Consider the following 26,052-nt stretch of genomic DNA (forward strand, 5'->3'; position numbering starts at 1 on the left):
TGCCCGGTTGGGATTTAAACCTTGTTCTTAAGTTTCTTATGGGTGCTCCGTTTGAGCCTTTACATTCTTGCCCTTTGAGGCTGTTGACTCTGAAAACTGTGTTTTTAGTTGCGGTTACTTCCGCTCGCAGAGTGAGTGAGTTACAGGCACCTTCAGTTAAGCCACCCTTCACTGTATTTCACAAGGACAGGGTTGTCCTTAGAGTTCGTCCTTCTTTTCTTCCGAAGGTGGTTTCGGAATTTCATTTGAGCCAGAAGGTGGTTCTTCCGGCGTTCTATCCTCCTCCACATCCTGGTAAGGAACAGCAGAGGCTCCATAGGCTTGATCCTAGGAGAGCTTTAAGCTTTTATGTTTCACGCATGGCCCGGGTCAGAGTGGACGATCAACTCTTTATTGGTTACGCTGGAAAGCGTTTGGGACAAGCTGTGACGAAACAGACTGTCTCGCTGGATTATTTTGGCCATCTCGGAGTGTTACCGCTTGGCGGGTAAAGACCCACCGGCTGGCTTGCGGGCCTATTCTACCAGGGGTATGGTGGCATCTACTGCCCTGCAGAGGGGTGTTCCTATTCGCAACATCCGTGATGCAGCCACCTGGGCTTCAGTACATACATTTGTACGTCACTATTCCCTCGATTCCATCCGAGGACAGGATCTGGCCTTTGGCAAGGCGGTCCTTTGCTCTGCTATTTGATTGGCTATTCTAAATTTTGATTCTAAATTCTTTCCCTCCTCCTTGCTCTGGTACTGCTTTGGGAGTCTGTCATAGATATGGAATACGTCGGAGGACCCAATCCCCTCAAAGAACAAGTTACTTTCTTACCTGGTAACGTTCTTTCGATGGGATGGTCCGACGACGTATTCCATATCGCTCCCTCCCTACCTTCCCCGCTGCAGAATTTCTTTTGCAATTGCAGCTTACATTCCGCAAGGCTTTGTGTCTGACTGGCAGTGGACTAATGTCACACGTTCTGGGGGAAAAAACTACAACTGAGGCTACGGGCGTTGTGCGTCCTACTTATCACATCGGATGACGTCGGAGGAGGTCCTCGACGATGGCGCATCGACGTCATCGACTCAGACGCCGAAAAAAAATTCCGAAGCAGCACAGCTGTGGTGATTACCTGTCATAGATATGGAATACGTCGTCGGACCATCCCATCGAAAGAACGTTACCAGGTAAGAAAGTAACTTGTTCTGCTATTTCCTCATATGCATGTTCATGCTTCCTTATTTTCTCTGATTTTGGGGATTTCATACTTCAACTTATCTCCGAGTGTTTTTTAAATTCTCCTAATAATTGCTTCCATGTTTTCGCCGTAATTATAATTCATAACATTGGGGCGTGGCCAAGGAGCCATGGGCGAGGATGGGATTCTCTGTGGGCTCCCGCAGATCCTTCAATAATCCGGCAGAATACAGTGCAAACTATGGCGGTTTTACTTGGAAATATAGGATGCGGCGTGTGAAGATTTGGAGAACGAGGAGGTGCGATGTACGTGTGATCCGGGACGTAGGAGAAGAACCATGCCCAAAAGAAGGTTGCGGGACAAGGGCGACCTAACAAAAGAAGATGGCCGCCAGCAAAATTTAAGAGACAAAGGGACCCGCTGCGGGTGACTTAGATGTGGATGTAACCCTGGATAACGAAGCGGAGCCCTGAGAATCACTGAACCCTCTGAAGCACCAAGACACAGGCAGTGCAGGCATGCCGAACAGCACGATATAAGCGGACTGGCTACAAAGGTCGGACGAGGCTGGAGAACGAGAGCCCTTCCGAAACGGGATGAAGCTGAGCCAGCGTCTGCGAATGCAAGGTACAAAAGCGGTGGGATACATAGCCCCGCTCCGCTGCTGAAACAACTATCGCATCGCGTTGTGCGAACACGCACAGGGCCGGATACATTGTATTTGCTGCAGCAACGGCCAGAGTAGCGGCCGCGGAAGGGGGGCCCAGGAACAATGGACAGCGCACACGGCAGCATTAGGCTGTGAAGGGCCACACAGTGTGCAGGACTGGCCTCAGGCAGGCATCAAGGGCACCTCTCCCCAATATCGGCAGATGCAATGAGAGGACAAGTGGGGAAGAATACACAAAGAAACAGCCAACAAGGCAGAGGCGCACCCGGAGTGGACAGTGACGGATAATGAGATAAGGCACAGTGGCAGCTGGAAGCAGTGCGACAAATAGGCTGCCAGGGGTGCTGCCCACAAGACCACAGTGACAACAAGGGGATAGTGGCATACACCCCACACCAGGGAGACCCTAAATGAAAGACACAGCCAATAACCCTACTAAAAGAAAGGCAGTGTTCCCCTGGAGCACAAAAGCGCACATTATCGAGGTTGTGGAAAGGCGCAATTAAATCACGAGCAGGGCACTGACGCGAATAGCTGGAGAGACTCCCAGGGTATAGATGCATGCGCCAGGCCTGCAACAAAGTGTGGGAGACTCACATTAGGCAAGGCCTGGTGGCAAAGGACCGGAAGCACGCCAACCACAGCGGACAAAACCCGTGCAGCAGAACCCGGTTCAGGGTAGTGAAACCAAGGTGCCAACGGCAGAGGAGCATACACCTGGCAGTCGGGAGGGCACGAAATAGCCCCCAACAAAGAGTAGGCACCACAAGGACTGCAGCAGAGAAGGAGGATAAGGGACTATAGCCCGGGGACGGCGAGCAGAACTGGAGAGGCACCAAGATGACGTTTAAGGCACTCAAGACAAAGGGGAAACGATAAGCCCTGGAGGACTACGCAAAAACACCCCAACAGTCGGAGGGTACCAGAAACCGGGACAAGAAGCCGCAGGCGGCAGCAACGCCGCACAGACTATCGGCAGATACTGGAGCGATCGCTGACTTGAAGATCGCCTGGGAAACCAAACTAGAAGCAGCCATGAGTGAAATTAGAGCATCACTGGACCTCAAAATAGGGGCAGCACAAGACGATGTCAACCTACTATGGCAAGATGTGAGGAAAATAGCAGAACGTACAGGCAAGCTGGAGAAGGCAGCAATGATAAATACAGCTGCCTGTGCATCGCACACTTCAGAGATCCACACATTGCGCCAACAAGTTGGCAACTTGGAAAATAGAGCGGAGGAAGCAGAAGGACGGGCCCTGAGGAACAACATCCGCATAGTGGAGCTCCCTGAAGGAGAACAAGGCACTAACCCCACGGAATACATTGAATCCATGCTACTGCAAGAAATAACAGGTGGGGCGCTCATGCAGGGATTTGAAGTCGAGAGGGTGCATAGGGCATTGATGAGGAAACCACCACCTGGAGCTCCCCTGAGGCCGATCATAGCCAAAATCCTTAACTATCGAGACAGGGAGAAGATCCTGGAATTCTTCCGCAAAGGTGGTATGATACACAGGGCATCTGCCCCATCACAGCTTACCCGGACTACACGCTCACGGTGCAGATGAAGAGAATGAACTACGGCACGGTTAAGAAAAGGCTGAGAGCGGCAGGCCTTAAGTACATGTTGATTTACCCAGCAAGGATAAAAGTATTCCACAAAAGTAGAGCTTTGTTCTTTGATACCCCAGAGGACGCAACGGAGTGGCTAGATATGCAGAACTGCCCCTCAGAAACAGATGCGCAGAAGGAAGATGGCACTGGAAAATGACTTGGTGGCCCAAGAGGCAGAGGTGCTGTATGACTAAAACAATGGGACTGGAATATGTCACGCACATATACCGAATCGTTAGGACTGTATAATATAAAGTTAACGCATATTATGAAATGTAGCAAAGCGCGGGAGCCGCAGAGGTCACACTCATACCCCATAAGTAATGTTAGAAAGGCCACTGTTAGAGGGGTGGTCTCCTACTGTGTCTCTAGCACCGGAAACCCGGGACGGGACGAAACGTGGCATCGCCTGAGATCCAGGGATGGAGCTGGGCAATTGTTGGGTTTGGGAAGGGAGGGGGGGCCAGGGGGGGGAGTTGGGGGAGTTGAAGTGTTATATGTTGGGAGTAGTTTGTAGAACAGGAAACGAGCTTACGCACCTGCGCACCTGCGACATAGGCAGAAGAGGGAGAGGGGCCGGGAGGAACGGGATACAGTGGGAAAATGGGGTACCTTAAAGTAGTGACATGAAAAGTAAGGGGGCTCAATAGTTACCTAAAAAGAAATCAGATAATGATGTACCTAAGGAGGAAAAAGATAGACATCGCCTTGATACAGGCAGGAAACTCATCTAACAAAAGAAAAGCATGAGGTGATCCAAAAGAAATGGAAGGGAACTGTTGTTGGAGCGCCGTATTCGGCGTATGTGAGAGGGGTGATCATGTGAGTGGCCCTGGATGTCCCATTCAAACTTTTACAGACCACAATAGATACCGATGGAAAAATGGTGGCAATAAGAGGGCTAACAGAGAATAAATAAATGTGTTATAAACACATATGCCCTGAACCAAGACAGGGTCGTCCCTATACACCAAAGTCAGCGCATACCTGGGGAGGGCGATGATGTGGGGAGGGGATTTTAACTGTACACTGGACTCAAGGGTAGACAGATCGGATGCGAAATGGGATAGGCCTGCCCCGGCGGCTAAGGCCCTGGGGACGCTGCGGTTGGAGCTCTGGTTAGAGGATGTGTGGAGAGTACAACATCCAAGTGATGGACAGTGCTCGCACTATTCGGCCCCACAGAAACTACATACGAGGCTACACTACATGTTCGCCACACAAGATATGATGGGGGAAATAACTAGCACGGAATACAAAGCGAGGGTCCTATCAGACCACTCGCCATTGGTCATAACGTGGCAATACCTGCCCCCGAGAGCTAGGATTCCAACATGGAGGCTCAGAGCAGAGGCATTGCAGGATATGGAATTCAGAGAGGATCTGAGAGAGTAAATTGTAGATTACGTTGAAAACAATACTGGCAGTGTAGACTCAGCGGGCACCTTATGGGGGAAGCATTCAAGCTGCTGATAAGAGGAGCAGCAATAGCTAAATCCAAAGGATTACAAGGAGGGATACTGAAGGAATTACAAAAAGCGGAAATGAAACTGGAGGAATTGATGAGCAAGGGGTGGGGGTGTAGGGGAGTCAGAGAAGGTGGCAGGAACCATAAGTCAACTGCAGCAGGAATGCGTGGGATACTGGGATAGGTTGTGTCATTTAAGCTATAAGAAATACACGGAGAGGCTGCATGTGGGCGGGGACAAACCAGGAAGATTGCTGGCTTGGCTGTATAAGAATGAGTCACCCAGGGCAGTGATCAGAGCAATAGTGGGAGAAAGTCGGCACACAGTGGACACTCGGGAAGAAGTAAACCGAGAATTCCTGGAATTTTATAAGAAACTGTAGAAGGACGTAGGGGGAAGAGATAGTGGAGAGATAGCGGAAACACAGGAAGACATTGGCTTGCCCCAAATAAGTGCTGAAGAGAGGGATGGTCTGGAAGCCCCGATCACAATCGAGGAATTAGAGTAAGTAGTGGTGCTACAGCCCACCAGCAAGACCCCGGGGACTGATGGACTCCCAGGTGAGTTTTATAAAAAAATATAGCAATGAGGTGCTCCCCCCGCTGCTAGCATTGTTGAACGAGGCGTTCGAAAAGGGCACGCTACCGCAATCCCTGAGGGAGGCAATTATTGTCCCGCTCCCTGAACCTAACTAACCAGGCGTGGAGTGCAGATCATATAGACCACTGTTGATGCTTAATCAGGACAGCAAAATACTCACCGCAGTGCTAGCCAACAGAATGAAGCGAGTCATTGGCGGCTTGATACACTCCGACCAAACGGGGTATGTCCCGAACAGAAGTATATCAGATAACTTGAGAAGGCTCCACCGGGTCATGGAACACACAAGAGGGGACCCGGGAGAGATGGCCATAGTTTCACTTAATGCAGTCAAAGCCTTTGACTCTGTCAGGTGGCCCCGGCTGATGGAGTCCCTAAACAAATATGGAATGGGACCAGGATACCTTAGATGGGTGAAACTACTCTATAGCGTGCCGTTGGCCAGGGTCAAAACGGGAGCGTGTATCTCGGAGAAATGGCAGCTTGGGAGGGGGCACTAGGCAAGGATGCCCGTGGTCGCTGATGCTATACATACTGGCATTGGAGCCACTGGCGATATATCAAAGGCAACAATACAGAATAATTGGGATCCGGGCAAATGGGGACCCGCACTTAATCTCGTTATATGCAGACGATATGCTGCTGTACCTACAATACCCGGAGGAGAATCTCCAGTATATAATGGAGATCATGGAGAGATTCGCCTCGTTGTCGGGCATCGCTGTCAACCCTAAGAAATCATGTATATTCCCGCTGGGGAGGTACGTAGGGGTCCCAAAGGAACACCTTCCAGTCCTACAAATACCATGGGAGATAGACGCATTCAGATATTTGGGGATAGACGTTTACCACACGGGGAGGAAGGAACACAGGTATAACACTGAGAGAGCGGTAGCAAACATAGAAAATAGTATGAAATCCTGGACGGAACTACCCCTGGCTATGATGGGAAGAGAAGTATTATTGAAAATGGTTTTATTGCCTAGATTGTTGCATTATTTTGGAAACATACCGCATATGATACCAAAACGTTTTTTTGTTAAACTACAGAGTATATGCAGGGGGTTTCTCTGGCATGGCACTCGGAACAGAATTGCCCTGTGGATATTACAGGACATGTACGACAGAGGGGGGGGATCAAGCTGCCAAACTTTGAAGCCTACTATCTAGCAAGCCAATTGAAACATCTGGTAAAATGGTTATCTGAAGACCCTACGTCCGAGTCTAGACTGTTGAGCTTAGAGTGTGGCCAGTACTTCCTCAAAGAGATGATATGGCTCCCTAGGTCGGAGCTGAAAAGGAGTCTGGGAATGCTGCAACTGGGATGGAAGATATGGGATAAAGTATGTAAGGTCATGAGTAACCCAACCCCATGTTCCCCGCAAGTGCCGCTAGTGGCACTCACAGAAGGGGATGTTCAACTGAGGACGACGATCCGGGGGAGGTGGGAATCAGTGGGGGTGGCAACAGTGGGAGACATATGGCAAGAGGGGAAGATAAGGGAGTTTGGGGTGTTGGTGGAGGAAACTGGCCTACATAAGGGGCAATACATCACTTACACCAGAATAGTAAGGCGGATTAAAAAGACACGGTCAGAAATAATACTAGAACAACCTGATGAAGCTATAGAAATGATGCAAGACATAGCTGGTGGGGGACATGAGATCTCCAGGATCTACAAGCTCTTAATGTCCAATATCGGGGAAGAAGTGACCCAATTAAGATTAGACTGGGAAGAAGAAGCTGGGGAATGCATGAGTGATGGTCAATGGGAAAGAGCCCAAGGGTACCACAGAAAGGTGTCCAGAAACGCGAGACTGCAGCAAATAAAACTATATGTAACCCACACGGCATACTTGACCCACCAACGGATAGCTAGATTTGGGAAGCTGAACGACAAAAATGCCCTAGCTGCGGAGAAATTAATGCTGGAATGATGCATATGTTCTGGGGTGGTCCGGAAGTTGGGAAGTTCTGGGGAGAGATAGCTTATCGGTTAAAGGAGAAAGGGATAAATATAAATGTGGACTCAGTATGGGCATGCATGTTAGGGGGGTTCCCTAGACCGTGCCAACTGAGACATGTAAGTAAGCTGAAAGACCTGGCATATATACTCGCCAAGAGGAGAATTGCCATGGGATGGAAAGCAAGCCATAGACCTAGAATAGAGGCATGGTGGAGGGACCTACAGAAATGGACAGAAGCTGAAACAGCAGTGTGGCAAGAGGCGAGCAACAGGGGGGTGGAGGAGGAATGGAAACCATGGACAGCCACATAATATGGGCCCAATCAGGATGGCCCCAACGAGAATGAACATGCTGAGGAGGTGGTGTAGGAACGTCACAGAAATATGGAATGGCAGGAAGCGAGGTGGGGTAGGCTCGAGTTTGGGGGCAGGGGCCGAAATAAACAGCAGAGCCTTCACATAAATAACAGATGTTGTGGATTCACGATGCATAATGCTGGTGTGTTAAATGTTTATAGTTTGTTGTGAAAATGAATTTAAAAAAAAACAAAACAAATTATACTTCATAACATTCTTGCAGTTTTCCCACTTATGCATTTGGGTTTTCTCACTGCCTCACGTTCAATATTGCAGTCATTTTCATATATGACTTGTATTCTCGGTTGCCTCTCCCTTCCTCGCTCTATTGCAGTACCTTCAATCCACTGGGTTAGGTTTAGGGGACCTGGCATTGGGATTGAGTGGCCTACTCATGGCTCTGTCTCCGCTTCATCGACTCCTCCGCGGAGTCACTCCAGACAACTCGCTCGGTCTACTTGTTCGGGGTCGCACTGCCGAATGGAGTGTGATGAATCACATGTAGTCGTCACAGATTCCCTGGCAGTGACCTCATCCCATGTGGCCAGGCGACTGCAACCACTACCTGATCCTGGATGTGGGGGTGTTTATATGAGGAAGGTTCACATGGGAGGAGACAACTCCCGTGGAGATGTGTTGACTTCATTGTAGATGATTCTGAATTTGCCCCTTTCCCATGAGGAAGACCCCCCCTAATACCGAAGTTCTTAATGGCATATTGTCATGTTGGTCAGGCCCCCAGCTTTCACCCAAGCACTCGCAACCCCTTTTGTTTCTCATGTGCCTTCATGTGAAATCTCTGAGAAAAACCATATACTAGTTAACAGTCCAATAACATCCATGGACTCCAATTGCCATAATCACACAGGTACTGAGATGATGAGGATGATGAGGGAGTTTGCGCAAAGTGACAGCGGCTCGAAGTACAACGTGCAGGCGATTTATTTATCGAAGCCTTCAGTGCGCAAGACAGTTGAAGATGGCAACTGCACTTTTACATCGAGCAGTGCAGGAGAGGACATGGAACCCAATGCTGAGGCTCAAGAATGTGAGGCACAAAGACCGGCGTTGCAGAACCGAGAGTGCTGCTGGGACAGGAGGAGAAACGTTGCCTATAAGATGGAAGGGCAATGGAGACGCTGGGAGCTGCGCAGGAGCTCTTGGAGGTCGGGTTGCTCTAGGTGACAGCGTTACCAGTAAGAAGAATGTTTGAATGCAGACAAGACACGGTGCTAAAGCAAACCCCAATCAAGTACAGATGCATGAAATGCCATTGTGGGGGAGACGTTTGAGCAAATGTTACCATAGACAGATATACCAAGCACCTTACAGTATATGTTATTGTGGTAAAACCAAAGAGTTTTGGAACTCATAAGTAGTCCTGGCAGGTGAGTACACCAAGCAGCTGAAATTGTATAAAGATTCCTGGCAGGACAGTATACTAGGGAGTTTCAAGGTAGGGCAGTTCCTCTTTAGCATAGGTCCAGCAAAGGTATTTTCCCAACCCATTTTTATTTAATAAATGTATTTTGCAGAAACTGGGACAACTTTGTGTCTGACTTTCATTTCTGACCCCTCACAGAGGTTTTGTTCCTCCAGTTTCTCTGGGTTTCAGCATCGTTGGTCGGGCTATGGGCCCACCATGGACTTCCCGTGGTCACTCAACCTCAAAGACCGTCTCCTGGATTCCGTCCTGACAGCAAGTTCGCCTGCCCTCGTAACAGCAAGCCTCCGGTTTTCTATGCTGGCGTTCTCTTCCTCGCCGACAGTCGTAGGCTCTACACTGCTCCATCCCTCCAAGGCGTAGCTACGTCGGAGGGCTTCTTCTGCGTATGTCTGTCTCTCCCCCTTATCGATTGGTGTGTCTCTGTTACATACCGGTCCATGTACAAAAGGGTGTTCCATTTGTCTTGATGTGTTGTATTCGTTCAGCATTACCTGAAGCCAAACAAGAGGGAGACCCTTTATTTGCGATTGAAGGCAATCCCATATAGGCAGATAGGGTTGCTTGCATAGAGAGTTCCTTGTGGGAATGGGAGTCCTTGTCCCCTAGAGGGGAGTCACTCCTAGTGAGGCCCCACTTGCCCAGACACCTAGGGAGGGTTTTATGGGGCAGGCTCACCTCCCCTAGCCTCAAAGGGGGTGTCTTCCCCCCCCTAGAGAGAAGGAGCGAATACTCTTGATTCATTACAATACCTATCTTTTACTTTGCACCAACCGCTAGATGCTGGATTATGCATAGCATGTAACTCTTAACAAATTAAAACTCCTGAAAGAATAATACTTAGAGGTAATGTGTCATATGAAGAAAGAGGGAGAAGTGGGCAGGCGGTCAAAGTATCAAGCTGGTTGAGGACACCTGCCCCTCCTGTTGAAATTGAAAGTTATAACTATGAATCAGGAAGTGGTGTGCTAGACTTTTTCCTTCTATCTAGTGTGGTTTACAAATAACAAGCATGGTGCTATAACCCCCTGAAGAGGACCAGTTGCAAATAAGCAGCTGTGCGCTAGATCTCTGGGATTATGAACTGAATAAAGTAGTGGCTGTGATCCATATCCTTGAGACTTGGAGCTAAAATGGGTCTGGGTGCTATATCCATGGTATTGTGTTTTCTTAGAGAATCTGGGCAGCCAGCATCTCCACTATAGCTCTAACCGTGACACTTCTTTATTTATCCCATTTTGGCACTGTTTGTGTAGACAAGACCCAGGAATGGTATTAATTTTCTGTTGTTGAATCCCCACACCCTGTAAGTTTTCATTCCAGCCTTAACTAGCCTGTGTGAGTAAAATAAAACTACAGCTCTAGTCAAGTGATTCTTGACAATTTTAAACAGATCTTACACCTTTTGTAAATCTGACTTGTCTATGTGGGATCAGATATAAATCTTACAGGTTTTGGGAAGGAAATTATCCTATCCCGCCGCCACCCCACCCCCCTAGTCGCAGAAGACCCATCAAAGCCAAGGTGGGGGGGGGGAGCCCCCGCTCCCAGGGCACGTGTAAGAGCTCTATAGAACATAGAATTAGATGAATGGCATCAGCCATGCCACAGCACCAAGACTCCATTTTGTGCTAGGCCCTGATGCAATTTTTTAGTATGCCCAAAAACAGCCACTCTGAGGGCTGCAGCACTGCATCCCCATTCTCACACGAGGGGCCAAGCAACCAGCACACCATGCCAGCTCCACACAAGCCTTGTTCCCATGGAAGTCAATCCGTTCCCTGTCCTCTCAATGTTGAAAATACATAGTATTGTTTTCAAGAATGCGCACTGAAAAAATGTGAGCCAGTACCAGGCCCCAGCACAATGCCCGTCCATCTACACTAAACTGGCATCTCACCCCTGACCCCCACCCCACCAAGCCAGAGCCCACCATACTCCTTTGCCCTGACCCCTCAACTCTTTTCATACAGATAAACATCTGACCCCCTGGTCTTGACCATCCAGATTACCCACCACAGATCTAAAGCCTGCACAGCAGTATATCTTTCCAATATCAACACGCGTCTGTTTGTATCATGGGGCACCAGGGAAGGTAGACTGTAGATCAAACCCCTGGGGGAGATACTTGGGTGCGGGAACTGCGGTATCAACAAAACCGTGAATGTGGAGGTCAGCATGTATATATATTATTCTTTTTTTTGCTTAGGCACCCCTTTCATATGATGTTCAGGTGCCTGCTATGACTAATGAGTAATTGGTTCCTGTTGTTTAGTTTAGATTAGATATAATGTTTCTAATGTGTATCCTGACCTTAACCGCGAGGATGAGTCCAGCTGACCCACGTGCACCGGGATCGACTGGCAAACAGCAGCCAATTAGCGCCTGGCATCTCCTATGGAGCAGGCTGTGCTATAAGTCCACACCAACCAGCGATGTGATTTTCGGCTACATGTAATGTCACTGATGATGTGTTTGGCCTTTTTAGTGTGCTGCCCGTGTAATTTTTGTCAGAGCGCGCTCGGGCAGAAGAGTTCTTTGCTGGCATATTGATATTATATAAACTTTGTTATCCTTGCAAACTATCTCTTGCTCTTATTCCCTGACAGGATGTATAATTATTGGAATACATGTTCAGAGGTTCGTGCCTTCACAGGATGCCCTTGTTCCGTGCTTAGTTCACAAATATTTGCTTTGAGCAGGTCTTAGATGTCATTCTTTGAATATTTGTAAATCACATTTTCATCTCGAAGGTTCCCCAGCTATATACAGATATACTCCAGTTTAAGACTTAGTCATGTATGAGGTAGCACGTACAAATCTGAGATGCTCACATACATCTTATAATTTGCTCTAGTTAAATTTTCTGAATCAAACTCTTTTTGAATATCAATCGATCCAAAAGGCAAGCAGGGGCATGCGTGTTACTGTATGCAATGGTGATGTGATTTAAGCTAAGGGGTTTGAATTCCATATCCGGCATGACCCACCCCAACCTAATCCTGCCACAGACCCCTACTTACAACATACACACTATCCCACTAAAAATGTCGCCCAACCTCGCGGACTCCTTTACCATCCCTCCCACGCGCTTCCTACCACCTGCTAACACACACTACCTCAGTTCATCACAGCAGGCAAGCCAACAAACCAATCCTATCAATGAGTCGGCAGGAACTAATCCGTGCTAGATTGTGTTGCCCAAAACTATCCTCGGCCTACCGTGCCCGTCAGCCTTCAGAAACAGTAGACTGGCAACTCGAATAGCCAGGTTCCGAAGGCTCCCAGCCTCAAATACCATCCCCCTCGACGACCTGGAGGAATACACATATTAACTCCAGAACTCCTATGCACGCTACTGAGACATCTAAACACCACACTATCATTTCAAACGCTCGGAATACACCGACCGATGGCCACTCAACCTTCTTCAGAAACTCCTCAACCTTGGAAACCAGCAAACCTGACCCTCAAACATCGATGCAACAGCAAAACACAGACTCTACTCATACCCAAACCCACAACATTAACCCTAAAGCAGCCATGCTCCAGGGTGCCCTCATCAATGGTAGGTCACTCCTAGCACATGCCCTAGACATCGCAGACCTTATTACCTCAAATAAACTTGACTTCATAGCCATTACCAAAACTTGGCTCCATGCAGCGGCAGGGCCAGCCCACTCGTTCGCTGTCCCAGAAAACTATACCATCTACAGGCCTGATAGCCCTACAGCCAAAGGTGGTGGAGTAGCTATTATTGCTAAGAACACTCAACATCAGGTAAATTCCTAACCACACTTTCCACTCAGGTGAATTACTATCCATCAAAATTGTCTTATCCCCCACGGCTACCCTGAACACTCACCTTATCTACAGACCTCCTGGCCCAATATACTAATTCGAGGATGATGTAGCACAACTCCTCTCTACAAATACCAAGCCTAGCTCTCAAACCTTACTATTGGGAGACCTTAACCTGGGCTTTAACAATCCCAAGAACAGCAATGCCTTAGCTCTTACCAACACCATTACTGCATTAGGCTACACACACCAGATCAACAACCCCACACTCGACTGGCTAGTGGACCTCAACTGTAACACAAACATAATCTCCAACTCCCAATGCCTGTGATCTGACCATCACATCATCACATTTAATATTGGCAAGAACTCTGGGACAGACACCCTCTTCCCCCCCACCCCCCATTGCACCAGCTGCCTTATCCAGAAATTCATGCAGCATCACAGTAATTAGTATCCTCCCCTTTTCTACACCCCATCACGGCACACCATGACCCTCTGACTCATGACCTCTCAGTCTTGGTTGACCTATACAACCAAACTGTCCCAGCAGCCATTGATAAAGTAGCACCTCTATCCCTGCGTAAAGCTAAACCACTAGGCCACCTAATTCATGGTACACTCCTAACCTTAAAACCATGCGTAGCACGAAGAGAATTGCTGAGTCCAACTGGGAAAAACTCCCAACTGAACAAAGCATCCTTGGAAGAGGCTTCGGAAAATTACAAGTAGGCTATCCTTCAAACTAAAAGCACCACGTATCATGAGAGAATCACTAATGCTAAATTAGGGATCAAGGAACTCTTCGCCATCTTGAGAGAACTTGAGATGCCAGTGCCACCACTAAAAGTCTGCCTCAAAGATGTGAGCGGGTGCGCCAGCATTCAAAAAGCCCTCCTTGATAAAATAGCCCTTCTAAAATCGAAACTAAAAAAATCAACCTTAAACCTTCCCAAACTCAACAGACTTAGTCATAAAACGGCGCGCTATTTGAATTCACACCTGTCTAAAATGCGGAAGTCTTGAAAATCCTATCGAGTCTCAAACCTTCAAGATGCCAAGGTGACATTTGCTTAGCTTCGCTTATCAAAGAATGTGCGCCTGAACAGACACCGTTCATCACAAGACTAATTATATTTTAAGACAGGAGGCGAGCATTATGCTTGTTCAAAGCTGTCTACCACTCTACTCGCTATCTGAGGAATAGGCTTAAAGTAGAAAGTCTTGAATATTGACTCGTTAGACCAATCTGCTGACTTCATAATATCTTGCAAAAGCCCTCGATGCCATTGCGCCCCTTGCAGAATGCGTGCCAAACTTAGATAAGTCAATACCTGCCCACTGCATAACTTCTCTGACCCATCTAGCAATTGTGGCTGTTGCTACCGCACGTTGGGGTTTTCTATGCACAATTAAGAGCTGTGTGACCCCTCTCGGCCTCACTTCGGCTGTGGCTAACTCATCCTTCATACACTGAGCTACGCATAGTTTGACATTGTCTGGGAAGTACGGATAAGAAATGATTGTGGAGTCTGTTTTCGTCCGCTTTGCCACGTTGAAGGCCACTCCTTCCGGATAGAAGATTTTCCTGTCTGTCTCTAGTGCTTTGACATCGTAAACTCTCCTGCACGCTATCAAATAGAGAAGCATCGCCAGCTTCCCTCACAGTTGAGGCCAACTGAGAAACAATTGAAATGCCTCTTTTACGTCCCAGAAGATGTAATATTTAGGCTCCGGTGGCTTACGCACCTGAACGCCCTTGAGCAAACACAGCAATGTTGCGTGCTCCCCTACTGGCTTCACTTCCACTTTGTCGTGCCCCGCCGATATAGTGGATCTGTATACTCTGACTCCTGTAGGCGCAACTGTCTAACCTATCTGCTAAGAAATGTATTACGTGCACTACAGGAGCTGAAACGGGATTAACACTGAGGATTGCACAGCAGTCTGACCAGCGTTTCCACGCGGCACCATAGCTCCTAAGCGTGGAAGGCGCCCAGGAGTCCCTAATACAGTCGGCAGCGAGTTGCGCAATGCCTGGTAGCTCCCATTGTTGCCTGAAACCCTGCACGCGATCAGACGCACGTTGCCCTCCTCCACTAGCAGTTGAAACTGCCAGCTGGGACCCTGCAGAATGTTCTGCCTGTGAGGAAGTATCCTCAGGAAATCCGTGAAAAGTTCCATCACTACTGGAAACCATGGTTGGGACTTCCATAAAGGTACTACTAAAATTAGTTCTGCTAGCTCGCTGCAGACCTTCGCTAACACTCTTGTCAGCATGACGAATGGAGGGAACGCATAGTGGACTGCCTCCGTCCGCTGCTGCAAAACGGGGGCAGAAGTTTACAGCAACCACGCATGTCAGAGCACATTATATAGTGAATGCATTAACTTTAGCCTGTCGCCTGGTGTCGTCGGATTCCCACACTCCAAACAAGACACCCAACGGGTTAGGGTCGATCACCACACCCGTGATGTCAGCAAGGGCACCCAGGAGGCATTCCCAAAAGTCCACCAGCTTATGACATAACCAGAACATGTGCAAATGGTCTGCACTTCCTCCTTGCAGCGAGCACATGTGTGTGTGTGTGTCAATGCCAGCAAATTTGGAGAGTCTGCACGGAGTATAGTACAGTCTGTTGAGTAGTTTAAACTGAATAAGGCGGTAGCGGAAATTGAGGGATACTCTTTTGGTGTGGGAACACATCTTCTTCCATAGATGGTCAGAAATCTCTAGGCCCAGCTCATCCGCCTACTAAGAGCGTGCACGGGAGGGTCCGGGGGGATCCGAGCCAACAACAATTTGTATAGGGATGAGACAATGCTGCGAGTGCCGCTCGAGTTGGCTATGAAGGCAACTTCAGGGGTATCGGGAGGCTCATCAGGGAACGTGGACCACATAGCACGGAAAGAAGCGCAGAGTCTGTAGTACTGTAAAATTTCAAGCGCAGACCCATTGTGGCCCTGCCTCTATGACTGATGATCAATAAACCTCCCGTCAGGGAAGAAGTTGGTTATTGCCTGGTATCCCAGAGCCGCCCAGTGGCGGGCAAAAGCTGCATCGTGTGTGGGTTCCAGCCTGGGAAATCTCCAAGCGGGAAGGCACTTATAATAGGGACATGTGTCGGCTGTTGTGTTGAGGAGGCAGCCCCAGCCGAGTAAATGTGGCCGCAACTGGGTCAAATAGGGAGTCAGGTGAGAAGTCTCGCTGGAAAAGCAGGGTCATGATGTTAGTCACAGCTGCAGCCATTGTTTCCAGCTTAACGTGCAGGCGGGTTAAGGAACTCTGGTACCAGTATGTAGCGTATTGGGCATGTGCAGCTACCCAATAAAGCATCAGATCAGGTGCTGTTAACCCTCCACGCTCATATGGGAGCACCATGTCCAGCCATTTCGTGCGGACCGCGCCCGAATGCCACAGGAACTGTGCACAAGTTTTGTGTAGGCTCGTAAAATGTTAACCGGGCCAAATAAGTATATTGCAGAAAACATACAGCAACTTGGGGACCAGGATCATTTTGATAAGGGAGAGCTTCCCGGCAAGTGACAACGGAAGGGAGCACCATCTGACCATTTTGGAATCTGCAAGTCGCGCAACGGTCACATAGTTATCCGCAAGTAGAGTGGACCTAGAGAGGGACATCTGGACACCCAAGTATCGGATACCGCCGGGGCACCAGCGGAGTGGATATTCAGAGGCAGGTTGTGGTGTATTGGCGGTAAGTGGGAACATTTCCGATTTGGAATAGTTGGTTGTAAATCCTGAGCAGGTGCCAATGCGTGTGATATCCCGAAGGATGAGGTCAAGGCCGGTGGTGGGATCTCTGATATATAATAATACATCATCGGCGTACAGGGATATTATTTCGGCAGCATCTGTTAACCAAACCCCTCTGTGAATGTGTCAAGCTCGAACGTGGTCTGCCATAGGCTCTATAACAAGTGCAAAGAGTATCCGAGAGAATGGGCAGCCTTGGCGGGTACCTCTAAAGAGAGTGAACATCGCAGAGGTCAAAGAAGTGACCCGCACCCTGGCCACCGGGTCGGTGTATAACAATTTAATGTATCCAATCATATTGGGACAGATACCCATAGTCTCCAGGACCAGCCACATATATTTCCACTAAACCATGTCAAATGCCTTCTGGGCATCAAGCGTGACGGCGATGGCATTGGAGTCCTGGTCAATTCTGGCCATTACATTAAAAAGCCGCCGAATATTCTGGGAAGTGGACCTTCCGGCACAAACCCTGCCTGGTCCTCATGTACCAAGTGTCATTAACGGAAGAAAGCGGTTAGCTATCACCTTAGCGAAAATCTTGGTGTCAATGTTCATGAGTGAGAGGGGTCTGTATGAGCCGCACTCATCACTTGGCTTGCCCGGTTTGTGCAGCACAATAATGATAGCCTCATGCAAAAAGGAGGGTGGAGGGGGGAGGAAGGCGAGACTTAGTGATTTATCTCAGACCTCCAGAAGTCTGGGAGCAAGAATTTCAACATGTTCCTGGTAAAACTCGAGGGTTAAGCCCATCGGGCCCAGGTGCCCTGCCCTTCGGGAGGTTGGAGATCGCCTCAACCAATTCCTCCAGTGAGATCGGAGAATCGAGACGATCCCTGGTGGAGCTAGAAATTAGTGTCATGGGGATCTGGGCGAGGAGGTCTCTCATGTGTTGCTCACTATGCTCTGGGGGCAATGGGTAGAGGTTAGTGTAGAAATCAGTGAAAATGTCTAGTATCCGCTGGTCTGACCATTGTGGTGTTCCTCCGACATCCATAATGGACACAATCTGGGTCTGGCCCCACTCTCCTCTTGTTAGCCTGGCTAGTGTTTTCCCAGGTCTGTCACCCTCCCCGTATCGAAGCGCGTGGCTTGCGGCCGACTGAATTAGCGGACCTCCCTGGCGGCATGCGCCTCGAAGACACCAAGTTCCTCGTTGATTTGCGCAAGTTTAGAGGGGTCGGCCGCAGTGGTGCAGTCCCGCTCCAGGTTGCGGAGCTTGGACTCGGAATGAGTAAGGTAGTTTCTTATGGTTTTCAACACACCAGCCTCCCTGGAGATAGACATCCCCCTGATATATACCTTGAATGCGTCCCAACGAACGCCAACGGTCGTGGACTGTAAGGAATTACTTTCAATGTAGGTCATGATGGCGGCCAGTATGTCAGCTTTAAATACAATGTCAAGGAGGGCCACAGATTTAAAACGCCAGGTGCTACAGGTGGGAACCGGCGATCCAAGCTCCACAGGCAGGGTAATAGGTGCATGGTCAGATATCGTACGGGCCAATATCTGGGCCTCACAAACCCTACTAACGAGGCCATTGGACACCAAGAAGAGATCAATTATGGATGAGCTATGGTGCACGGTCGAGGAATAAGTGTATTCTCGCAGGTGGGGATGGATAATCCTCGAGACGTCAGACGTCAAGCACAGGACAATGTGAAAGCAATTTGCGTGCTGCTTGCGATAATGCCCTAGGTGCCAATCCCATCCTGTCCAAGTCAACATTGAGTACCAGGTTCATATCCCCCATCCCCCAAAATGAAATGGACCCCCACATAGCCCAGTGGGATTGTAGCCACAGCATCAAAGAAATCGGGGGAGTCCACGTTGGGGCTGTAGGTGTTTACCAGGAGGTATTCCCTATCCGCCAGCATGCAGTGTAGTATGACGTATCGGCCATCAGGGTCAATGTAGCTTTTTAGGAGAGTTAATTTAATAGATTTGTGAACCAATGTGAGTACACCCCTGGCCTGTGTGGAATAGGTTGTGTAAAATCTGTTCGGTCCCCAGGATGGTGCGATAGTAGTTGCCAGGTGAGCCCGAGCATGGGTTTCCTGCAACATGAGTATTTTAATACCATGGCTTTGGGCATAAGCGACAATCTTGCAAGACTTGGTGTAATTGCCTAAGACCCGGACATTCAAGGACATTACCTTAGTGGGCATCGTGCAGGTCTAGGGTACATTCCAGCACATGTGACCTAGCGTCATTCCAATTATGCAACTCTTTCATGGCGTGAGATGCTGCTTTACTACTGCCATTTTTTATAGGTTCAACCGAAAAACAACCTCCCCTCTGCCCCCCTCACCACTCAACAACCGACAATGCCCACATCCACTCCCCACCCATAATTACCAACAATTCCCCTTAACCAGATGTCAGCGGACCCATCCCAACATGGTCCAGCTGCTCTGTGGGCCGAACAGAGGCCAACAATCAAGAACCCCTCTAGTTTGGCTGTTGCAACCGCAGTGGGGCACGCTGTTGCTGTGTGATCATCAAAGAAAAAACAGGAGCAATAGAGTACCAGGGTGGTACATGCACCGGCAGTGTACATAACAATCACGCAGTTACATTTAACTATTATGTGCATCAAAGAAAAACATCAGTAGAGCGTGAGTGAACGTGGTCTTACAGCATCAAGCAGCATGCGAACAAGTGGCCTGTTCACTGGTGCAAGCATAAACATGAGTCACATGGAGACTAATGGAGTAGTGGTCAGGCCATGGCGGAGCCAAAGCAGTTGACCAGGTGTACCATAGCTAACAAGAACCAAGCACATATGCTGTAGGAGAGCCGGTATGGCCGATATTACCATCATCACATTATTGAGTGAATATTAATGAACAGACGTGTATAACAAGAAGGCAGATAAACCATTATACAGTCATTATAGGCAACTCAGGTGTAGACCCACAGTAGGTCAGTCATTTTCCATGAGGTCATCGGCAGGATTATTGAGTGGTATCTGCATCTCCATGAACTTCACTGTCTCATCATGGACCATAAAGAAGTAGTTTTTCCCTAAAGGTAAATTTGAGGCGCGCAGGAAACAGAATTGCAAAGGAGATGTTGCGTTCTCTCAACTTTTTCACACCAAGGAATTGCTGCCTCTCCTGCTGAGCTCCTACAGAGAAGTCGGGGAAAATCCGGATTGTTTGGGAGCCAAGGCGCAGTTCCCCCTTCTTGTGTGCAAGCCGAAGGATAAGATCCCTGTCCCTATAGTTCAGAATTTTGGCGATGACAGGTCTAGGGAAGTCACTGGGCTTAGGTCGTGGGGCTAGAGCGCAGTGTGCACGTTCAACATTGAAGAAGGGGGACAGATCCGGGTTAACAAGCAGTTCCTTAAGCAGGTTTTTCGACAGCCAATTCCATGCGGCCCTTAAGTGCATTTTCTGGAACACCTATGGTACGTATTTTGTTCCTGCGTGATCTGGCCTCTAAATCATTGCATTTAGCCTTTACCAACTTCATGTCACGCTTAAGAGAGGTGACTGTGTCCTGGAGAGAGTGCAACGCATCTTTGTTGGCTCCTATTTGAGACTCCGCCTCAGTGATCCTGGCGCTAGCGTGATCGATTTAGAATTTTAGTGATGCCACGTTAGCAATTATATCGTCTAGCTTCTCATGGAAGGAAGCGAAGTTTTTAGCCATGGACTCCATCATTGCGGTGAGATCAAGGGCAGGCACGCCAGGAGGCGAAACAGAGTCTTCAGGGTTGGATGAGTGAGTGATCTGGCTCCGACCTAGGTGCCACCTTAGCAAACTTATCCATTGACCCCACTTTGCTGGTGCCCCAGGATCGATTCGACATCCCTGTTTAGGTGACTCCGCAATCGGGCCCAGATGTGTGATATCAAACGTGTTGAGTATAAGCAGTTAAAGCTGGCGTCCTCTAATACACAGTGGTTGTCTCATTGGATGATGGGAGACCAGGGTGGAGGCGCAGCAGGGCAGCAGTGCAGGGATGTTGATTATGCCACCACTGGGACCGGACCGCAGTTCAGAGGGCAGAGACTCAGTGTGATGGCACAGTATGAGAAGTCTCAGTGATCCGGGCACACGTGAGCGTAAGCAAGGCTGTTCACAGTGACATCTATTATACGTGTGGCTGCAGTGTGGGCGCTGTGTGCACGTACATAACCCCCTGCACACAGCCAGCAGGGGGCCGCCGCATGGCCACAAGACGGCCGACTTGACATTTATATGTAAGCGGGACAGGAGTGCAGGGCCACAATGGGCAAGGCCATGTTGAATAGCAGGACCATGTTGCGCTGAGATAACCGGGCACACAGGACTCAGAGGGGCCTGGCACACAGACCCCAGCAGCAAAGCCGTTGTTGTTAATGGAGGGGCAGGTGGCCCTGTAGCAATCCAAGTGCCGGCACTGGACGCAGTGTAGGGAACCGCAGAGGCAGGGATCGATATAACGCGGGCCAATGCCCCCCACGTACCTGGAAGACACTGGGGCAGCTGCGCGTCGGGTCCCGACCCATCCCAGCAGCGAGCTCACGTGTAGCTGGAGTCAGGGAGGGCCGCCTCTGGTGCACCTGAAGTCCCACAAGGAACGTAGGCTCCAGTAGCTGCACCACAGTCACAGGCGGGCAGCTGCCTCAGCTTCCCGCGGGCAATGACAGCAGTAGGTGGATGTAGGCCGTAGGGTTCCAGGGGCCAGAGGCCCGAGCCGGGCCACACGTAGCGCACCCAGGGACAGCTCGAGGCGCAGATCAAGTGGCGTCGAGAGCACACCAGGGTCGGGCACACGACACCGGGCAATCCGCTCATCCCGAGGCACCATCCGCCCTCCCGGCTCTCTGCCCCAGGCCAACAGGACCAAAGGCTCCAACTCCACGGCACTCCTCACAGAGGGCGAACCGTTGGCGACCTCAGTCAGCGGCAGCGGGGCATGGGTGAAGGGCAATGAAGGTGTTGGTGACCCAACGGGCCACGCAGCACTGGCCGCGCCGGCTGACAACTAGGCCACATTGCTGGCGAAAATTTGTTTGGCCGTTTTAGGGCCTCAGAGCACCGATTTCATTCAGGGTTGGAGGTAGACATGCCTCGAGAACTCCTGTGCAGGTAGTGGCAGGACATACAGGAGAATGGCAAAGATTTCCGCTGTTGGAGCCAGATGCAATTCAATGCCGCACGGAGCACAAAAGCTAGGCAGCCATATCCTGGACTGCTCAACAGCACCCCCCACCTTTTTGGTTTTCTAAGCCCCGTAAGAGCTTTGGAGTAAACAAACATGTGTTGAGTTTAAAAATTTTAGAGTTTGAAGTGCTGTGAGTAGCAGTAATAAATGAAGAAAAACATAATGCTCGCCTCTGTGTCTTTAATAGAATCATGACTGCCCTGCGCTATAAACATGGGCAATCTTCATTAACGCTTCTTTTGAAAATAGCACTGGCCCAACCAATCTCAAAGACGCATGGGTCCTTCCACTACTAAAAAAAACTACTCTAGACCCCAACATACCGACAAACTATCGACCTATAACTTACAGTGCCCTTCCTTCTCATAATTTTGCACAGAGCAGATCCAGAACTATATGGAAACCAACAATCTCCTTGACCTACGCCAATCTGGCTTCCGACCAAGACATGGGACTGAAACAGCGCTACTTGACCTAAAAATACAAATGGATGAGTTGAAAGACAACGGCAACTTAGCTCTCCTCCTCCCGCTTGACCATTCCGCATTGTTTGACCTGGTCAATCATAACATACTTTGTAATCATCTAGTGTGAGCGGCCCACTTGTCACCGAAAGCCATTCATTGGATACAGTCCTTCCTTACAGACAGAACCATGAGAGTTTTTTTTACCTATCTCTGCAATACCACAAGGCTCCTGTGTCTCACCAACACTCTATAATATATTCACAAATGTACTATTCTACAGTCTTTTTTTTTTTTGATAATTTTTTTTTTTACGATTTGGGTGTCACCTATACTAATTATGCACATGCCACTCAATCCTCATACCTATCTCAGGCTCTTACGACACTGACTCCGAATCACTTAACGTAATCTATCAAACCATTCAGGGCTGGATGGCCCAGCATGGATTATGCCTAATTGATGAAAAAAAAGAACTTCTTCTCATAGGAGGACAAAACCGTCTTAACAAACTCTGTGACTCCTTCAGTATAGACGGCAACACTATCAAGGTGTCCAAGGAAGTAAACAAACTTGTTTTTTTACCTGGACTCAGCCCTCACTTTAACCTGACAAGTCAACGCCACGGTCAGCTGCAGCCTACATGTCTAAGCTCATCAATGCCTGCAGACCCTTCCGGTCACCTGACAGCTGCATCACGCTAGCTAGAGCCCTCATCTTGTCCAGACTTGACTATTGTAATGCCCTCTATGCTGGTACCAAGAACCATTAAATCAAAAAACTGCAAGTGATGCAAAATAACGCCCTAAGAGAGCAGCGCTAAACATCCCTAAAAAGACTTGCATCTCCATGACTAGACGGAACACCCACTGGCTACCTGTCCAGGAGCGAATCCTCTTCAACACATAAGTCAGCCCCCAAATACCTGGCAGACAAATTCACCACTAACCAATCCAATAGGCCTACACGCTCAGCATACTCTCACTTACTCTCCACCCCCGATTCAAGCTTCAGAAAGCTGGAGGCAGTAGCTTCCCAATGGTAGCTGCTAAACACTGGAACACATTACCAGCCGCAATAAGGTCAGAAGCCTCCTTCTGGACCTCATGCAAACATCTGAAAACGTGGCTCTTCACACAGGAACTACTAAAATAACTCTATCAGCAATATGCACTTTATTAACAATTAAATGAACATTGTAAATTAAGATGGAGGATGTAAGTTACCTCTCTATGTATATGCGTAACCATGTAACTATTGTGTTTTTTATTGTCGAACGACGACTAGATGGGTGCGCTATACTAATTTCAAAATAAATAAAAAAATATCTGTTGTCTTGATTGTTAGCATATCTCTGTTTATAAAGTTTTCACAAGATCCACTGAAGCAGGAAACTTGTATAAAACAAGTGTATGTGTGGAGGTTATTCCCAGTTGTATTCAACCTAACATTCAGCCAGGGGAGAGACGCTCAGTAAATGGAATAGGCCTATAAATGATAAAAATGGGAGTGCCTAAAAATGTTTGTTAAAATCCGTTTTGTGAGCAGGAGTATGGCAAGAAGCTAAAGATATTGAAAACGTGGTATATTATTGAGGAAAAAATGTGTGGTGTCAAAGTTATAAAGTTGATCTGAAATGGTTAGTGTTCCATAAATTAATGATTGTGTATACCAATGATGTTGAATGTGTCAAATGAGTGAAATGAAAAAGAAACATTTACACATTTCTTGTTGTGTTTCAACAATTAGCTCATAGATCTTCCCTTTTTCATGTTTTATTTAGTCATCTACACCAGGCAGTACGAAAATGCACAGCCCACCACTTATCGGATGTGGTGGCTCGAATGGGACCGGGACGCATATTGTCTGGTGTCAAGGATGTAACGGATCGAATTATACCTGCTGTAGCAAAGCTTAGTCAAGATGGCTCACCGGAAACAAGGTTCCATTTTCCTCTTTATAATTTGATTAAGCTCATAGTTAGTTTGTTTCTCTCCCTATAGTATCTTGTGTCTAATTAACAAGGGGTGTTTCTGTTGCAAAAAAGCACCTTCAAAACTTCTGTAATTATTCAAGCCACTTAATTACATGTATCTGTTGTGTTCAAGCAGCACACCTTAGTTTTGATTTTATCCATGTAATTAGTCTTACATGTTATGTAATCTTCATTGGCTCTTTAAGTTGTGTTCACTGTCAATTGTAATACATGTTCAGGTCTATCTGCTATAGTGATTGCCAAGAATTTGATTGTGGTTATTGTAATAGTGTTGTTTCCCAACTTTGCTAGCGAATGTTTATTTTATGTCGGGGACAGGGGGTTTCCTCATAAAAGGGCATTCCCACACCCGTTTTATTTCACAAAGGTGTACATGTTGTAACGGTGTAGAAGTAAGAGTCTGGCACAATGGAGGCATGGAGATGAGCAAAGACTTTTATTGCGTTAGAAAAGTAAAGAATAAGAATCTATTTAGCCCTAGTTCTAAGAGGGGTTTCCCTGCCTCAACTAAAACTAAGGAGTCCGACAGTATGTCTAAAAGAGTCCACCATCCTGAGTCAAAACCTCTTTCCAACCCTTACAACTGAACTAAAAGGGGTTTGTTGTCTTCTTGGTCCAGAAGAATAACTCCTTTTTTTGGACAGGCACAGTTCCATTTATCAGGGGAACTGGTTCCTGAGGGAATTGATCCCTCTGCCAAGGGCGCAATCCTTTTCCAAAGGTTAAAGAAAAAGTTCCAAAGTAGCAAAGGTTCCCTGGTTCAGAAAGAAACAAAGGTTCCAAAGCAAAGTTCTGCTATCAAGAGAATGGCTTCCTTCTCTTGGCTCGTCACAATGTGCACAAACACACCAGGGCGGGAAATGACTCCCTTTCCCTGGTTCTCTCTCTGCTCCTTGCACTGCTAAGAGAATACCTCTCTTCTCGTTGCTTTCCTGGCTCTCTCCAGGCTTCTTGCAATGCCATGACTCCCTTCCCCTGGTTTTCTCTCAGGCTTTTCAGACAACACAATGATGGGGAAATGTCTCCATTCCCTTGGCCTTGCTCAGGCTTTTCAGACAATGCACTGATGGGGGAATGTCTGTTACCCTGGCCTTGCTCAGGCTTTTCTTAATCACAGCCAACCTAGTTCACTACCTTGCCAGATACTGTGACTATGAAAAACAACTATAATTGCTCTTTCTTTTATGGATGCAAGTCCCAGACTCGCCTTCCTTGCTCGGCCCTTCTTCTTGATGGACTTCACTCTCCTGCCAAATATTATTTGGCCCAAGGTATGTCATTCTCTTTTCCTCGGTGAGGGTCCCAGACCCTGTGTTCTCGGCTTCCTTCTCCTTTCTGTGCTTTCCAACACCTTCTTGGGGTCCCTGCGCCTTCCCAGCATTGGTGCCTGTGACCAGTTGGGGGGCTTCCCTGACACTTGCGGTCTGCTTTCGTTCTGCAGCGTTTTCGCAATGTCAATCTTCCATCGGACAGCACAGTTCTCCCCGCTTGTGCTCTCCAGGCCTCAGGAACACCCAGAGCTTCTCACTACGGGTTTGT

At 48.3% G+C, this 26,052-nt stretch overlaps 1 protein-coding gene across 2 annotated transcripts in view; it reads left to right on the forward strand.

The window, feature by feature from the left end:
- TOGARAM1 (TOG array regulator of axonemal microtubules 1) overlaps positions 1-26,052 on the forward strand; it is a 1,414,449-nt gene that overhangs the window by 831,718 nt on the left and 556,679 nt on the right. For both annotated transcript variants that reach the window (XM_069637491.1, XM_069637490.1), the window contains one exon: positions 24,301-24,459. In XM_069637491.1, coding sequence (XP_069493592.1) covers positions 24,301-24,459 — 159 coding nt within the window. The remainder of the gene's footprint in view (positions 1-24,300; positions 24,460-26,052) is intronic.

The sequence above is a fragment of the Ambystoma mexicanum genome, chromosome 14 (assembly GCF_040938575.1).
Source record: "Ambystoma mexicanum isolate Mex_15411 chromosome 14, UKY_AmexF1_1, whole genome shotgun sequence".
Classification (NCBI taxonomy): domain Eukaryota; kingdom Metazoa; phylum Chordata; class Amphibia; order Caudata; family Ambystomatidae; genus Ambystoma; species Ambystoma mexicanum.